At 54.9% G+C, this 17,350-nt stretch overlaps 1 protein-coding gene across 5 annotated transcripts in view; it reads right to left on the reverse strand.

Annotated features, from left to right (window-relative positions):
- The window catches only part of SH2B3 (SH2B adaptor protein 3), a 37,810-nt gene that overhangs the window by 4,041 nt on the left and 16,419 nt on the right, over positions 1-17,350 (reverse strand). For 3 of the 5 annotated variants that reach the window (XM_065904498.1, XM_065904496.1, XM_065904493.1), the window contains exons 3-6: positions 695-796; positions 522-634; positions 343-437; positions 29-243 (exon numbers count right to left, since the gene is read on the reverse strand). In XM_065904498.1, the coding sequence (XP_065760570.1) occupies positions 29-243; positions 343-437; positions 522-634; positions 695-796 (525 nt within the window). The remainder of the gene's footprint in view (positions 1-28; positions 244-342; positions 438-521; positions 635-694; positions 797-17,350) is intronic. The other 2 variants (XM_065904497.1, XM_065904495.1) reach the window with 1 other exon arrangement.

A 17,350-nucleotide genomic window follows, 5' to 3' on the forward strand; every position in this document is an offset into this window, starting at 1 on the left:
GTGCAGCCCCACCCGCCTTGCCCCATACCTTGGCTATGCCCTGGAAGTTGAATGTGAGCACATACTCCCCGCGCCGCGTCTCACTCTGCCGCACCAGGAACACTCCGTGAGCATCACGACCTTGCAGCTGGACCAGCTGAGCCGCCTTCACCCGGGAGATGGGACCATGGAACCAGGGGTAGCAGGACAGGAAGTGATCTGTTTTCTGGCAGGCTGGATCCAGCAGCGCCCCAGGAGAAGCACCTGGTAGAGAAGGAGATGGGTAATGGTGACCATCTCTGGGCACCTTATGCCCTGGGCTGGGTCCTGATGTACTGGAGGACAGAGGCCCTGACCCCTCACCTTGGTTCAGAGAATCTGTGCTTCCCCTTGGAGAGTCAGCCGTGCCGGGTTCTGTGGCTGAGGGAAAGTGCGGCTCTGGGTCTGTGGTCTCGAGTCTGCGGGAGAAGATGGGGGTTAAGGACTCGGTAGCTCAAGAGTAGCAGGAAAAGCTGTGTCAAGATGGAGCCCTTGGGTCTCACCCTTGGCCTGTGCATGCCCGGAGCTCGGCCATCCACGAATTCAGCTGCTGTTCATCTCCCACATCAAAGATGATGTCTGTCCGGTCCTTCACCTGACAGGAAGGAAGGGACAGCTGTGTGCAATTCCTGAGGTCTGTGTCTGTTCCCCCCATGTGTGGAAAGCTGCCACTCACCTTTAGCACAAAGGTGTACAGGTTGTCAGGCATCTCAAGACGTGTGCATCGCCGGATCTCCTGGATACTGGAGCAGGCTGCTTGTAGCTTGGACTTTGAACTCTAGGAGACCAGTGCAGGCATTCAGGGCCTGTCCCTGATAACCCTTCACCCACCCAGGCCTCTGTTCTTTTCTGCAGTCTCCCCGGGGCCTAGCTTGCTCAGTGGACACCCTGATCCTGGAGTAGATTCTAGCATTCTTCCCAACAGAAACCTGCAGGGGATCCTCTGCCTGTAACCACAGCATAACCACAGCACTGTCTCCCCGACCCAGATACAGACACTGAGCTCCCCAGCGCCCAACAGGGCCTGAGGGCCGGTCTCTGCTTCACCTTGACCTGTGGACATTCCAGCTCTTACCCATTTGCTGGCTGACACCAGTTTCTCTTCCCTCTGGTGGAGCAAAACCCCCCAACCCATTCTTCTGGCCAGTCACAATCGCTGCTGATCACCTCATCACAGCAAACCCAGAGATGGAAGGCGAGGGTATCCCAACCCAAGTTCCCTCTATGGTGCTGGCTGACCATGCCAGGGGCCCAGGCTTTTCACATTGCCTTTAGCTCCTCTCCCCTCCACTGGCTCCCCACCAGGACGGACCTCTCCCAGCCCAACAACAGCCCAGGAAGCAGATATTATCACCACATCTTAAAAAGAAGAATTCAAATCTTGGAGATAATAATTTGCCTGAGGAAGCAGAGATCAGGTTGTGAACCCCCATTCAAAGCATATACCTGATGACTCTGTTCTGCCTCCAAGTCTCAGAAAAGGAGGCATGGGTGAGGTGGCATGGTGAGAGTCAGCAGAGTAGCTTAGCTATGGGCTCTTGGGGCTCTTTTGCCAATGTGCCCAAAGGAACACAACCTGGCATGGCTGGCCCCAGTTACCAGCCAGCCAGAAAACTGCAAGCCCCAGAAGTCTCCCGTGACATTCAACACACATGGGGTTCACAGTGGGTGGGAGGTGACCCCCTACTCTTTAGTCATCAAAAGGGTCCTGACTGAACCTGGCTGACCCTACAGATGTCTGTTCCCAGGGCCCAGGAGCTCTCATCACTTTTTCTCAGAAGGCAGAGCACCCCTCCACTTCTTCCTATGATAAAATGGCTAATATTGTTTCCCTAGAGTCATGACATGATCAGTGGTGGCTTTCAGCAGAGGCCTGAGGAAGATAAGATGTGGGAAAGGGCAGCTGAGACCCACTGGTGCCCCTCCTCCCTTCAGCAGCTGTTTTAAGAGACTGAGGTGCACCTGAAAATACCACAACCCCCACCAAACCAGGGCTTCCCCGGTGGCTCAGGTGGTAGAGAACCCACCTGCCAGTGCAGGAGACACAGGAGACCTCGGGTTTGAACTCTGGATAGGGAAAGTCCTCTGGAGAAGCAAATGGCAGCCCGCTCCAATATTCTTGCCTGAGAAATTCCATGGACAGGGGAGCCTAGTGGGCTACATACAGTCCATGAGGTCGCAAAGAGTTGGACACTACTAGTTATGCGTGCGTGCACACACCATCAAGCCAGCGCCAGGTGAGGAGGAAGAAACGGGGCAGGAGCAAAGGTGAGTTCTAGGCACAGCGGCTTTGGCAGATCCAGCCTGTGCCCAGAAGGGTATGTCTTGGACAGGTGCTGGTTCTTCAAAAGGTGGTGTCAGAGTTCATCCCAAAGCCATACACCCAGCTGAGCTTCAGACACAGGTGCCAGGGTTCTGGCAGAAGGATAGTGAGTGCAAGACTGGGCAGCCTGTTAGGAGAGAGGCTCTTCTTGGTCCAGGCTCACACCCAGCAGGTCTTGGAGCTGCCAGTCCTGCCCTGGTGGTTGGACACAGCAGTCTGGGGAGAACTGTGGGAACGCACTCTGAGAAGCTACACAACTAGTAAATCCCACCCTAAGTGACCACCAGCCAGGGCATCATCACCCTTCCAGTTCCTCTTGTATGTCCCCTACCACCCAGCTCCTCAGCCAGGGAGCCCCACCCAGCACCCACATGGACACTAGACACGCCAGAGCCCAGGGAAGCAGGGCCCCCATCCCCCCAGCGGTGTTCTCAGCCAGCCAGCCTCTCCATGTCTTATTTCCTGGCTACAGAATGGGTTAGTACAGAGGGCTCCTTCCTGCTCCTGCATGTGCAGTTGGCCCTGCCTGGGTCTGGACCCACAGGATCACCGGGAGGAAGTAGACCAGGCCAAGAAGGGAATGGGCCTTGTCTCCTCTTCAGTTCCGCCCTGGGCCCTGCCCCCAGCGTGAGTGCCAAGATTAACTGGCGGAGCCATGGGTCTCTGAATGTGGGCCCCTCAGTGCCAGCTCCACCCCCAGCAGCTGAGCAGCTGCTGACCTGACCGGCAGTGGTGAAGAAAGGATTCCCCTCCTCAGCCACGGCCGCACAGGCAATGGTGAAGCTTGGCCCGGCTCCCCTCCGCCTGCTGGCTGAGCCCAGCACGCATTCTTTGGTCCCTTCTCTGCAGCCCAGAGTCATACAACTCGAGAGGCTGAGCCAGGGGCTAGACCCAGCTCGTCTAATGTCCACCTAACCAGTAACCGTGCTGCCTGGTGGGGTTGGGGGAGGCCAGGGGCTCTGCCCAGATTGGAGGAGCAGTTTCTCCCATGGCAGGAGTGGCGTAGGAGGTGGGGGGCGTTGGGCCTCCAATCTGGCTGGAGGGAATGAGAGCCGTGACTGGAACCAGATCTGGCTTCTCTGGAGGCCTGCCTTTCCCCTCAGCCTGCTGCCACTCCCTGCGCTCAGGCGCACACGGCCATCCAGAGTGCTCCAAGGCGCCCGCCTGCACCCTGCTGTACCCCATCCTCGTTCACATTCACAGGACTCCAGCAGGGACAGAGTACACACAGTATCACCCAGCTTCTGCTCTAGAAGGGGACAGATACCCAATGGGCAGGACACGGTAGGGGCCAGGACACATGGGTGGGGAGGCAGCGAGCCTCCCACGCGCGGAGAGGTCCTGGGCCAAGGCCCTGAGGCAGGGAAGCACAGAGGCATGCGTGCCATGCGGGGTTCCCTGTGCAGCTGAAGCAGTCGGTCTATTCTCAGGTGGGGCTGTGGAGGTGGGCAGCTGCCTATGTGGGTCTGGCACTCAGCAGAATACTCGGGCAGAAGTCAGCCAGCCAACTGGGCCAGACCCAGCTCTTAACTCGTCTCTTTCATGGGAAACGGGAGGGGGTATGGGGGGGCGGGTGGAGACAACATCCAATTCACACCCAAACAGTAAAGAGCCTGGCACGGGGGACCCCAGGGTGTGGGCATGCCGTACCCTCACAGTGGCCTTATTCCACCCACTCTAGGGGTCTTTATTCTTCCAGGGAAAGCCTTCAGGAGAGACCCACACCAGCCTCTTAGCAATCTTCTCTCTCCCAGGGCTTTAGGACCCTCACTGCTCTCCTGTAAAGAGCAACCGTGGGACAGGAGGTAGGACTCAATATACAGCTGAAGGTGAAGGTTCAAGCCCCATTCCTCTGCCACAGCACTCAACGCCCGCGAGGTACCAGCCCCATGGCCTGGAACCAAGATGAGACAAGCCCCAGCTCCACCACCTACATGTGGGATCTTGGGCATGGCAGTGACTGCAGCTATCAGCATCCTCTTTGGTAATATACAGACAGTAAGCAAGATCCTGCTGACCTCTAGGCAGAGGACAGTGGGTCTTTGCTGGGGGCCTGAAAACAAAGGCTCAGAGGAAATTCTAGATCCATTCAGAAAACTAAGATCATGGCATCTGGTCCCATCACTTCATGGCAAATAGATGGGGAAACAGTGAGACTTTATTTTCTTCAGCTCCAAAATCACTGCAGATGATTGCAGCTGGTGACTGCAGCCATGAAATTAAAAGATGCTTGCTCCTTGGAAGGAAAGTTAATAACCAACCTAGAAAGCATATTAAAAAGCAGAGACATTACTTTGCCAACAAAGGTTTTGTCTAGTTAAGGCCATGGTTTATCCAATAGTCATGTATGGATATGAGAGTTGGACTATAAAGAAAGCTGAGCACTGAAGAATTGATTCTTTTGAACTGTGGTGTTGGAGAAGACTCTTGAGAGTCCCTTGGACTGCAAGGAGATCCAACCAGTCCATCCTAAAGGAAATCAGTCCTGAATATTCATTGGAAGGACTGATGCTGAAGCTGAAACTCCAATACTTTGGCCACCTCATGCAAAGAGTTGACTCATTGGAAAAGACCCTGATGCTGGGAAGGATTGAAGGCAGGAGGAGAAGGGGACGACAGAGGATCAGATGATTGGGTGGCATCACCAACTCAATAGATGTGAGTTTGAGTAAACTCGGAGTTGGTGATGGACAGGGAGGACTGGCGTGCTGCGGTTCATGGGGTCGCAAAGAGTCAGACACAACTGAGCGACTGAACTGAAGTCATGGATAACTGAGTTCCCCCTCAGGCAAGAGCCCAGAATGGATGCTGCTTGGACCGATGGATGAAACATCATTCTGAGAAAGGCTTAATCATGTCTTGTTGTATCCAAACAGCCTTAAAAAAAAAAGAAGAAAGAAAATGTCCTATCTTGTTTGGATTCCAGGGATACCCAGAATGGAAATGCAGACAACCACTAGAATACAGACCTGAGTTTCACTTACCACAGATTTGTATCTGAGCTTCCTAGCAGCCAGTGCAAAGAGGCATTCTCCAAGAGAAGGCAGCCACTTATGCATGGATCCCATGCAGAGCAGCCATTAAACTCTGAGAAGAGCTGGAGCAGAGAAACCTGAACCCATGTGTTCCCCACCCAGTGGCCACCAAGTGTCTGGCTCAGAAACCCCTGTGGGGTCTGCACAACCACTGCAAGCAACCTCCCCATCCTGGGTTTTTGGAATTAGACATTCCTGGCCTTTAGTCCCAACTCTGCCTCACCCTCCATGGACAAGTGACTTGCCTCTCCTGGCCTCAGTCTCCACTTTTATAGAGTGGGCTAATGGTGCCCCTCTACCCTCCAAGAAAATGTGGCAGTACCATGTGTGTGGGCATTGCGGGGGGGGGGGGGGTGGGAGGATGTGGAAAGGTCCCAGGGGATGTCACAGGGCCTTGGGAAGTCAGTCTTAGAAATACTTAGTCTCTTCAGAAGCAAACTGCTCTCCTGAGGAAACTTTCAGCTTTCATGGCTGTCCACACACAGTCTGTGAGCCCAAGGCAGCCTCCCTGGTCCCTTCCCATCTCGTGCCTTCCACAGGGCACAGTCACCGGCTTTAAACATTTGCTGAGCAATCTCCAGAGTGTAGAAGGGGGAAGAAAAAGACACTGGAGGTCAAGGGTATGGCAGAAGCCAGCAGCCAGGGACCAGTAAGGGTAGCCACGTCCATAAGATGGCAGGGGAGTTGGCTGTGGCGAGAAACAGTACTAATAGGCCCCCTCACTCCACCCTTTAACGAGCACCTCCTGTGTGCCAGGCACTGGGGCCTGGTCTCTCCATCCAGGACACTTTTGAACTGTTGAATTCACAGGTCTACACCATTTCCAGAAATTGCAAATATTGTAGAAAAGAGCATTGTCTTGAGGAATGGAGGTACTGGGACCAAGGAAGTAGAAAGGTCACTGCTCCAGGGTGGAGGCAACCCTGACATCATCTCCCGTGATCCTCTGAGAGTATCCTGCTCTGAGCCACCTGTCTTGTTGGAGGAACATGGTGGGCGCCTCCCCTGATGCCCGCCCAGGAGCCCACGCATGGCTGGTGTTTTATTCCCCACTTCACAAATGAGCGTTCAAGGCTAAGAGAGCCTCCTACATTACAGCCAGTGGGCCTGGATCCTTTGGAGGTCAGCCTGGGATCCGTGTTTACCCTGGGCGCATCTGAAACACACAGCATCTTTGGGGGGAAGGCTGGGCAAGGGGCCACACCCCCTCTCCAGGCACAAGAGATGCGGAGGGCAGGGAACACAGCCCACCCCACAGAACACAGTGCTGGACCCTGGGCGCAAGGGCTTGAGAACCAGCTGGCCTGGATTCCAGTCCTAAGTAGCTCGTGGCGGGGCGGGGGAGGGCTCTGGACTCCAGTCGTAAGCAGCTCCTGGGAGCAAAGCAGGGGCACTCAGGGAGCCCCACTAAGGTGAGGCATCAAAAAAGAGTGACATCTTGAACCCCACGAGATGGGTGGCATGAAAACTGAGTTGCTGTCCAACAGTCCTGTCAACGCTCCTCCCAGACACATCCTGAATCCAACGACTTCTCATCCCCCTCCTCTGCTCAAAACTTTTGTGGGGGCTTCCCTGGTGGTCAGTGGCTAACATTCTGCACTCCCAATGCAGAGGGCCCAGGTTCGATTCCTGGTCTAGGAACTAGGTCCCACATGGCTGCAACCAAGTATCTCACATGTTGGCAGTGAAGACCACTGAATACCCCATGTGCTGTTACTACGACTGGGCACTGCCTGCCTGCATAAATAGAGAAAATTTTTAAAAAGGGACTTCCCTGTTGTGTTGCTCCAGCGGCTAGGATTCCATGCTTCCAATGCAGGGGGCCTGGGTTTGATTCCTGGTCAGGGAACTAGATCCCATATGCTGCAACTAAGACCTAGTGCAGTTAAATATATATTTTTTTAAAAACCTGTGAGCCCCACCTTGCTGGTCCTCACCGTGGCCTATGAGATACTGCCGGACCTTGTTCCTATTACCTCTCTAACCTCACCTACCCTCCCTCTTTCTCACTCTGTTCAATCACACTGGCCTCCACTCTGCCTTCAATGTACCAAGCACGCTCCCACCTTGGGGCCTTTGCACCTGCTGTTCTCTCCGTCTGAAAGGCAGGTTTGCCTGCATCTTCACAGATCTGGCTCTTCTTGGACGCAGGACTCAGCTCAAGGATTGCTGCCTTGGGAAGGCCTTCTCTGACCACTACTGTATCCAGACACACACAGCCACCATCCCAGAACCCCCTTCACTTCCTCCACTGCCTTATCCACCTGTGAAATGTGCTCTGGGGGACCTGGTCTTGTCACATCCCCAGGATTGAGCACAGGGCTGGGAGGTTGTACATGCTCGACTTTAGTCCTCAACAAATATTCTTCACAGGCCCCTTGTCTGCCAAGTATCATGCGTGTTGGGGTCAGAAGGCATAGGATGCGGCCCCCAACGCAGACCCCCATCCTCTCGAGGACTCTAGGGGAGTGACAGGGACTCAGCGAGGCAAGGATGGAGGGCATGGGTTGGGCCTCCATGGCCTCGAGCCAGCTCTGGGAGAGCCCTGGCTGAGAAGGCCCTAGATGCCTCATGGAACACAGATCAAGCTGACTATACGGTTGGAGGAACGGGAGCCCTGACAGGCAAAATTCAGCTGTCCCCAGCTACGGAGAGGAGCCAAGTGGAACTGGGGCTCAGACCCTCGTCTATGCAGTCCCTGAGCTCACAGCACTGCCACCATCCAGCTCACACACCACCAGGCCTGATCCAAACCGCTGGTCTAAGCAGAGAAAACCTCCTCTCCTTCAGGGAGCCTTCTCTGATCGCCACGTTGTGGTCATTGCAAGTCCTGTGCCTCTCCCGCGGCACGGGGCTTATCAGGCCAGGCCATAATTTCCTGATGGTGCCGCTGCCCCCACCATCTGACTGGGAGTTCCTCTTGGGGGTGGGGACAGGGCACCAAGCCTTGTTTCCAGCTGGGGCCCAGCAGCAGGTCCAGCCTGGAGGAGGTCCTGAGAGAGAGTCTGTCAGATCAATGGGTGCGGGTAGATGCCTGGGGCCCCAGCCCTCAGATGTCTGGGAAGCAGAGGCAGATGTGGGGGTGTGGCGAGTTATCTCACCCCCTTCTTCCCCTGCTCCCTTGAGGGCAAACTGAAGGCAATGAGCTCAACAAATATTTAGCTGAACTACAGGGTGCAGGTTACTTCCTTCCTCTGCCCCCAACCGGGGGGACACAGACACACACTCGCACACACACCCTTTGAATGCTTGCTTCAGCCACTTTTTCTTCATGTGACCCTGAACAAATCACTTCACTTCTCTGTGCTTTTGTTTCCTCATCTGTAAAATGGAGACAGTGATGAGGCATACGCCCAGCGCTTCTGTATGTGCGACCTGTCAGTTGCCTGGAGCACACAGGAGGCTCCCAGGTCTCCTCGGTCTGGCCCTGTTGTCTCAAGCTTCCGTCTCCCCATAAGGGAGCATGAAAGTGATGGGAGATGCTTCTATAGAAGCCACAAAGATCAAGTCGGCTTCTCCTTTCTGGCAAGTGAGAGCCCACCAGTGCCAGGAGACAGAGCTGCTCCCGAGCTGGCACTGACATACGGAGATGTCCCTCCAATATGACAACCCTGCCCAGAGTCCCCATCATTTTGCCTCCCTCCCCTGGACAGGTGACACCCCTAGATCACACTCTTAGTGACCAAGCATGAGTGTGGGGGCCTGTGTTCCCCCTACTTCTGGACCCGGAGAGGCCCCAAGAAGGCCCTGTAGGAGGGGTAACTAGCTAGAGGTGTTGAGAAAGACACGGGCTGGGGGCTTGTCTAAAGCCCCACCTGCAATGAGCTCCCTTGAAAGCCTGTAAGGTCCCCGCCACATGTCAGAAATGCAGACTTACAGTGACACGGACATAAAGCCCCCTCAGAGAGATGGAGACCACCCCACACAGAATCACAGCAACAGGGACACAAAGCCCCTCTCAGAGGCTAGAGCAACTTGCCTCCCAGAGACAGAGATCCCCATAGAGAGACTACCCCCCCAAACATGCACAGAACCAGTCTGGGATCCCCCTGACAGCCATCCAAACCCTGAGATGCGGCTGTCCAGCTTCATACCAAGTGGCCAAGTGTGGAGATGAGCATGCACTTCTACTCTTAGGCTAGCCTTGGGGAACTACCCAGGATTGGTGGTGAGGGAGTAGCCTGGGTTGAAGGGAGACCACTCCTGGAAGTCACCGTCCCCACACCCCCTCATGGGCTCAGATGCACTAGGGAACCAAGGTGTTTATGGACCTACAGGCATCTCACCAGCTGACCTTGCCTGCCTCCCCCTCAAGGTGACAGCAGTCCACCCATGACCTAGCCTGGGGAGGCCTGTCCTGGGATGGGGCCTTGCAGAGGTGGGAACAGAGGGGCCAGCGCCACACAGTCACAAGCTGGGCTGCGTGCTGCACCTTTCCTCTGCACAGGGTGGTACTCCTGGCGCCTTTCCAGAACGTGGAGCTGTTCAGTGGCTAGCCTGCATCAGCTCCCCTCTGTCAGTTTCCTGCCGGAGGGCAGAGCAGGGTCTCTGGGAGTATGGAGCTGGCACCTAGGCCTGGGCCCACTGGGGGCCCCATCAGAAGCCCCCTGCACCCCACCCCCCTTGCCGGCTGCAAACCAGCTGCCACCAGTCCACACCTTGAGCGACCACTTCCTGCCCCAAGCATCCCGCCAGGATTCCTCCTTGCCCCACATGGCTGCGGAGCCTCAAGAGCCCTGCACCCTGTCTCCGTCCACCTTCACAACAACAGTGCCTTCCTCACGGCGGTGCCCCTCTGACCGCCACAAGGCCAGGACAACCCGGGCCCGGAACACTGGGCTGTGTCAGCCCCCAGACAAAAGGGGACACTGTGGCTCCCAGAGGCCTCACTACCCACCCAGGCCCCGAGCAGGAGGGTCCTGCCTGGCGTGCAACCAGGCATTGCCCCAGGTCTTCCCACTGCATGGAAGGGTGTGCTCTGTGTTCTTGGGGGGAAAGCAGAGGGGACTCGGAGCTGGCTGGCCCCCCCAGGGCCTTTTGTGCTCCTCCACCGCCGAGCCCCGTGGTGGAGCCAGCCAGGTGGGGGAAGCCCCTTACCCCAGCAGCACAGCCCTCAGCTGCACCCTGGGGCCCCTCTCAGCTCTACGCCCGGGGAGGGTGGAAAAAGATGTGGTTAAGCAACAACAAATAACCTCTGTCACTGGCCTCTGATAGGGGTGTGCACTGGAGGGAGGGGGGCTCATCACCACCAAGATCCCCAAAAGCCCCGGACGGTGGCTACCGCCTGCCTTCGAAGAATGATGATTCAGAAGAAGAGGTGAAAGCGAGGACCTCTGGAGCTCAAGGGGGCTGTAGGGTTGCCGGGGAGGCTCAGAGTCAGCTGAGCAGAGCCTCAGGCCAGGCTGACAGGGAACCAGGGCGCTAGCCAGGAGCCCCAGAGTCGGCGGGGCCCACTGAGGCTGCAGTCTCCACCCTTCCAACCTCAGTCTGCCAGGAGTTCTTGTCATTATCCTCAGCCCCTGTTCGGTGATATGCCTTGACACACAGCATCTCACTGACACCAAAGAACAACAGGAAATCGCACCAGCCACAAAGAATAAAAGCCAGTTGGATTAAATAATTAAATGTGAAACAAAAAACCGAGACAAAACTGGAATAGGAGAACCTGAGTAATTATCTGATCCCAGGCCTCTTGAAGCAGAAAAAGCAAAGAACAAAATCATGAAGGAAAAAAATCAACCATATGTTACCGCCCAGACTTAAAAACCTCCATAGGCTGAGAAACTCAGAACCAGTTGAAAAGTCAAATAGCAAACGAAATATTTGCAGTGTGTGACAGAGCACCAGGGTCCATGTAAAGAGGTCCTGCAGGTTAGGAGGGAAGAGGCAAGCAGTGCAAGAGAGGCGCACACAGAGTTAATGGCCTGTAAGTCACAGAAAATGTCTACGGCCAAGAAACATAAGAGACGGTCAAAACCCACAGGGACAGAAAGCAGGATTAATGGCTGCTAAGGGCTGGAGACTAATGCTAACAGGTACTGGGTTTCTGAGTGAGGTGATGAAACAAGGTGATGCAATGTTCTGGAATTAGACAGTGATGATGGCTGCATACACAGTGAATATGCTAAAAACAACGAATTGCACTTGAACATGGTGAATTTTATGTCATGTGAAGTATATCTCAAAGTTCTTTAAAAAGAGAAATGGTCTATTCCATTCATAATCAGGACAAGATAACCCCTTCACCTGGAAGTTGGTAAACGTTTTAAAAATAATACCCAATGTAAGCACCACTATTTGAAGATGTTTAAGTGAGTATAGCTTTTCTAGAAGGCTCTTTGGAAAGGATATATCAGAAGCATTAGAAACAGCTCGTGAGCATATGAAAAGATGCTCAACCTCATTAGCCATCAGGGAAATGTAAATCAAAACCATTCAACTATTCAAAACCATTGTAGGATGGCTACAATCAAAAACAGCTATAGTAAGTGCTGGTGAGGATGTGAAGAAATTAGAACCTTCATACATTTACTGGTGGGAATATAAAATGGTGCAGTACTCTGGAAAACAGTTTAGCAGCTCCTCAAAATGTTTAAAGGGAGTTACATTTGATCCAACAATTCTACTCCTAGGTACATACTCAGGGAAAAAAAAAGAAATGCATCCACACGAAAACTTAACTCAAAAATGTCTGCAGCAGCACTTTTCATAATCACCCGAAAGTGAAAACAACCTAATGTCCATCCACTGAGAAACGGATATACAAAATGTCATCTAGTCATACAATGGAAAATTATTTGGTAATAAAAAGGAACAAAATACTGACACGAGCTCCAACATGGACAAACCTTGAACACATGATGCTGAGTGAAAGAAGACAGTCATGAAAGACCACACACTCTCTGGTTCCGTGTACATGGAAAGAACAGACTAAGCCAACCTAGAGACACAGAAAGGAGACGAGTGGCTCCCTGGGGCTGGGGCAGGGGAGGAGTGAGGAGCGATTGCGACGGCTACAAGGTCTCTTTTTGAGATGAGTGGTGATGAGAAAGTGGTCTGTAAACCATGGCGACAGTTGTACAGCCCTGTATATATACTAAAAACCACTGTACCCTTTTAAACAGGTTAATTTTATAATCTGTAAACTCTCTCAATAAAGCTTTAAGAGAAAACATGAGAAGTGCTCATGAAGCCTTCCAGCCAGCACTTCCCCTCTAGGAATACAGCCTAAGTAATCAGAGATGGGCAGCAAGACTGATGTACAAGATGTTTGTCACGAGGGTATCTACTTGAGCAAAAAAATTAGAAATGGTTCAAACAGAAGTCTGGGTGATCACAGATAAATATATCATGGCCTATGTAAGTGAATATTGTGCAGCCATTATTTTAAGACGTTCTTAAAAATTTCTTAAGAAAACATAAAAATGTTCGAGACATGTTAAGTGAAAAAAAAAAAAAAAAAAAGGGAGGACAAGTCTGTCAGTCCCACGAGGGCTTGGGGTTTTGTCCAAAAGTTTCTGCCTGTTTCCAGCGTGCTGGGCACATGGAAGGGGCTCCCTCTATAACTACTGAATGAAGAATTAGTGAATGCTGATGGAGCTGCAATTTGGGGGGAAAGTTCTAGAAAGAAATACAAGAGAGGACAGAGACATCGACTGGGACTGAACTGCTCATTCTCTCTAGTAGTTGGATCGTGGGTGGTTTTTCAGTGACTGTTCTATCATTTCTGCCCTGAGCTTTACTAATTGAAAAAACAAAACCAGAAACACCAGCAACTCAAATGTGGGGGCCCTCAGTAAGGTAGACAGTTTCCTAGATTACATGGATATCTAAAAAGAGACACGGTCTGTCCTCCCGTTCCAGACGGTTCCCTGGAGAGAGGTTCTCTTTGCTGCACTGTGGACTTCAGACTGGGCCGCAGTCAGAATTCTCCTCCGGCCCGGGAAGGGTGGGGGATACACAGGGAGGGAGGACCCAGAGGCCAGGTCTCGCAGTGCTGGCCCCCGCCCCTATCCGCTGTCATACACTGGTTCCACAGACCGAGCAGTCAGTGGGGTCCGCGGCCCGAGGGCAACGGTGGCCTCCACCCCAGCTTGGAGGGGAGAGAGAAAAAGGGGTGTGGGCCCCAGAAAGGAAGCTGAGGCGGCCCCTCCTGCCTTGGGGAAGGAAGCTACCCCGCCCCCACCCCCAGTGAGGGCCAGCGCTCAGAACGCAGAGATCTCTGCTGTGCATTTTGGTTTCCTTTTCCATTCACAAAGAAGTGGGTGGGGGATTTCCAGCAGGCCCAACTGGCTCTCCGTGCTGTCCGCTTTGCCCAGTTCAGGCCACTGGGAGTGGCAGCCAGGTGGTGGCCTATCCCATGGAGGGCCTCGGGACCCAGCTCGGGGGTCTGTGACTTCCCACGCAGGAAGCCCCTTCTGCTGGCCCTCAGGGAAGGAAACACCTCACACTTCGTGCCAGGTCCTCCCGGAGCCAGGTTTTGACTCAGTCACCCAGGATTGAGGGCAGGACAGACATCCCATTCTCCAGAATGGGAAACCGAGGCTGAAACAGGCCAGATTTTCAGCCCAAAGCCACATAACAAGGATGCAAGAGCCAGGATCTGAACCCAAACCTGTCCATGTGCCCTGCCCCAAGGCCACCAAGTCCACAGCGCGGACTCCACAGTTCTGTGTCTCCACTCGCGGTCCCCCAACAAAGGAAAACCGAAGAGCAACTTCCAAGAAGCTGGCGACAGCCACAGGCCCGAGGAGCAGGGGGATGGGGGGATGATAAATGACTGTCACTTGCTGCCCTCCCCCTGATGGATTCAGGGGCACTTTCCAGTCTCGGGATTCACAGAATTTGAGCTGAAAGGAAGCGCACCGATACCATCTGCCCGTGGTTTCAGCGTGGTTGGGGGTTTCTTCTAAGCGGCAAAGTAGTTTTCAAAAAACCATGTTACACAAAACCCCAATAAGGGGCAGACGGGGCGGCTGTGTGTGCGGTTGGGGGCCCCACGGGAGCCCTGCCTACCACCACCCCTTCCTTCCTTCCCCTACCAGCCCTGGAAGGCCCGGATCAAGCCCCTTGGTTTCACAGCTCAGAGAGGCATGGGGAATCACCTGGGTCACAGCAGCCCTGGCAGAGCAAGGACAGAAACCCCATCTCACCCCAGAAGCCTCTGACGTCTGGTCATCCTGGGAAGGTGGGATTGGGGATGCACTAGCCTTCTACACGCCTGTCTCCCCGGGAATCATCAGGGCTGTCTGGACCCACGAGGGTCTGCTGGGCTGCAGTGGCTGGTCTGTGCCTGTCTGGGGGTTGACGCAAGCCCCTGACCTTGGCAGGCCCACAGCAGACTGCATTCCTGCTCTTCCACCTGCCAGCTGGGTGGCCTTGGGCAAATCTCTCTACCTCTCCATGCCCGTTTCCTCTAACGAGACAGTGTCCTCGCTGTCCCCGCCTTCCAGAGTTTGTGGTGGTTGCATGGGATGTGTCGAATGCAGTGCCCATCGTGCTGAAAATGACTAGGAACAAGTAGCAGCTGCAGCAGCGAAGCTTGGCTGAGACCCCCTGCGCGGGGCCGGCTCTGCAGCCATGGACGGCGGCTGGTTCACCATCGCCCCGCTGTGGGTGCAGCCACTCAGCTCCTTTGTACTTGAGGAAGATGAGGCACAGGGAGGGCCAAGTGCCCTTGCCGAGGCCGCGCAGTGCAGAAGGGCAGGGGCGGAACTCAGGCCCAGGTCAGTCCGAGCCCCCTGGAGGCTGCCCCTCCCGCCCGCACGGCCGCTTCCTGCCCAGCCCTCCTCTTCCTCCTCGCACTCCTGCCTCCGAGAGGAAACCGCCGGCCCCAGCGGACGTCCCTCTCTCTCTGCTTCCTCTTTCCCACACTCGGGCATGGGCTCTGGGCTCAGGCCCCAGGGTCCAGCAGTGGCTCCTCCTGCATCATGGGGCCTCAGTTTCCCCACCCAGGAGGCAGGCACAGCGGGGTCAGGGGAGGTTAAGGGGCTATTGGGCGCTGCCCTCACCCCCAGGCTGCACTCAGACTCTCAGCCCCTTCATCATCCAGGCTGCTCGCCAGGAGCACCAACTGCTCCCAGCCAGGTCCCTCGCCCACCCAGTCAGCACCCGCAGGATCCACAGCCCACAACGCGTGTGGGCACCAGGACCACCCCCATTTTACAGACAGGGAACTGAAGCCCTGTCACTTGCCCAAGGACAGCTCAGAAGAAGCAGAGGAGGAACGACTCTGAACCACACTGCCCGACGGCCCCCGGCCACCCTAAGGACCAGTCGGTCCAGACACTGCCAACTGACCCACTTCCTCTTGGGGCTACGAGGGCTGTCAGTGCAGGCAGGAGCTCAGGGCTGTGGGCTGAGGCCCCTAGGATCCCCCACCTCCTTCCTCGACCGCTTTCTCTGGGCTGAGCAGCAGAGGCCCGCTGTGCAAGAGGGACCCAGGGCAGTCTGGGCTTCAGTGTGCCCAGCTGTACACTGGTGGCACTGGACAGATGGCCATGGGGAGCCTTTTCACGTCTGAGAACTCAGACACTCCCCCAGCCCCCACCCACCCGGGTAGGGCCCCTGGCTAAACACCACCAGCTCCGCCACCCATGATAAAACAGTAAATCCTCTGGAGACTCACTGGGCACCAGGTGCAGCCCGAATGCCCAATTTCCCATCCTGTCTCCGATGCTCTGAGCTGTGCGACTGTGGGCAAGTCACCTCCCCTCTCCTGAACTCAATTTCCCCATCTGTGATATGGGGGTAATCATTGCAGCCCCCTCACAGGGTTGCTGTGAGGGGTAAATGAAGCCCAGACAGTTAAGTGCTTAGTATGTAACAAGTGCCAAACAGATGCTGCCTGAGAGGGCGTTTTTCAACAGCACCTACTATTAACAGAAGTCCATCAGTACTCCCACAGTACAGATGAGAGAAACTGAGGCTCAGCCCTCAGACCTGGCAAAGCTGGCCAGACTCAGACCCCCTCAGCCAAAGCTGAGACTGGAAACAGCAAAGGGCTGGCCCTCAGGCCATGGCGTGCCCAGATGCGCTCCATTGAAAATGGATCCCAGCTCCTAGGAGAGCCCTGCCCCCCAGGCTAGCCGACCCCAACCCCTGTAATTGCTCCCTGACCTTGGGACCCACCTCCCACCCCAGTCAGGCTCTCCCGCTGCAGGGGCCAGGCTGAGGTGCACACTCCAAGTGAGCCTGGCCCAGTACTGCCAAATCCACCAATTCGTATGAGAAACCAGAAGTTGGGCTCTTATAGGAAACATCTCCATCTTACGGTTTGTAAATACTGGCAACCAATCCATCTTTCTCGTTTGTAACTGCCAAGCAGGATGGCACATCTTAGGCCTGGCCTGGCCAGGAGCTGGCTCTATACCCCATGGCTGGAGGGGGGCCGTTCAACAGTGTGGCTGGGGGCACAGGAGTAGGCACCCGTTGGGATCAGGGTTCAGATCTCCTTAGCGGCATGATCCTAAGTTTCTTTACTTCTACCGGCCTCAGTTTTCCCATCTGTCAAATGGGCTGATAAGCTTGACTTCATGGGAAGGACTTGAGGGTCAAGTGTTTAGGGCAATGCCTGGCGAGTAGTAATGTTTACTTAAGGAAACATACTGCTTCCCCAGCACCCCCCAGCCTGAGCTCAGAGATGCCTAAGGGGAGGGAAGTGCCACAGGACAAGAAGGTCTTCTAGGAGAAGAATCATGCCACATCCTCCCAGACACCGGAAGACCACAGGCAGCCCCAGAGGGTTTCTCTAGCTCATTCCTATTGCTGAGTGAGTGTCACACCTGCCTCTGGTCCTAAATCCTTCATGTGCTCCCACTGCTCTCAGTGTGAAACCTAAAATCCTCACCATGCTCCCTCAGGCCCCACCCAACCCAGCCCCGTCACCTTTCCAGCCTCACCCCTCCTTCCGCCCTCTACTCCAGCCCCTGACCACCTGGCTGTTCCTCAAAGTCTCCCGGGTCATGCCCACCCA

Source organism: Muntiacus reevesi, chromosome 13 (assembly GCF_963930625.1).
Source record: "Muntiacus reevesi chromosome 13, mMunRee1.1, whole genome shotgun sequence".
Lineage (NCBI taxonomy): Eukaryota > Metazoa > Chordata > Mammalia > Artiodactyla > Cervidae > Muntiacus > Muntiacus reevesi.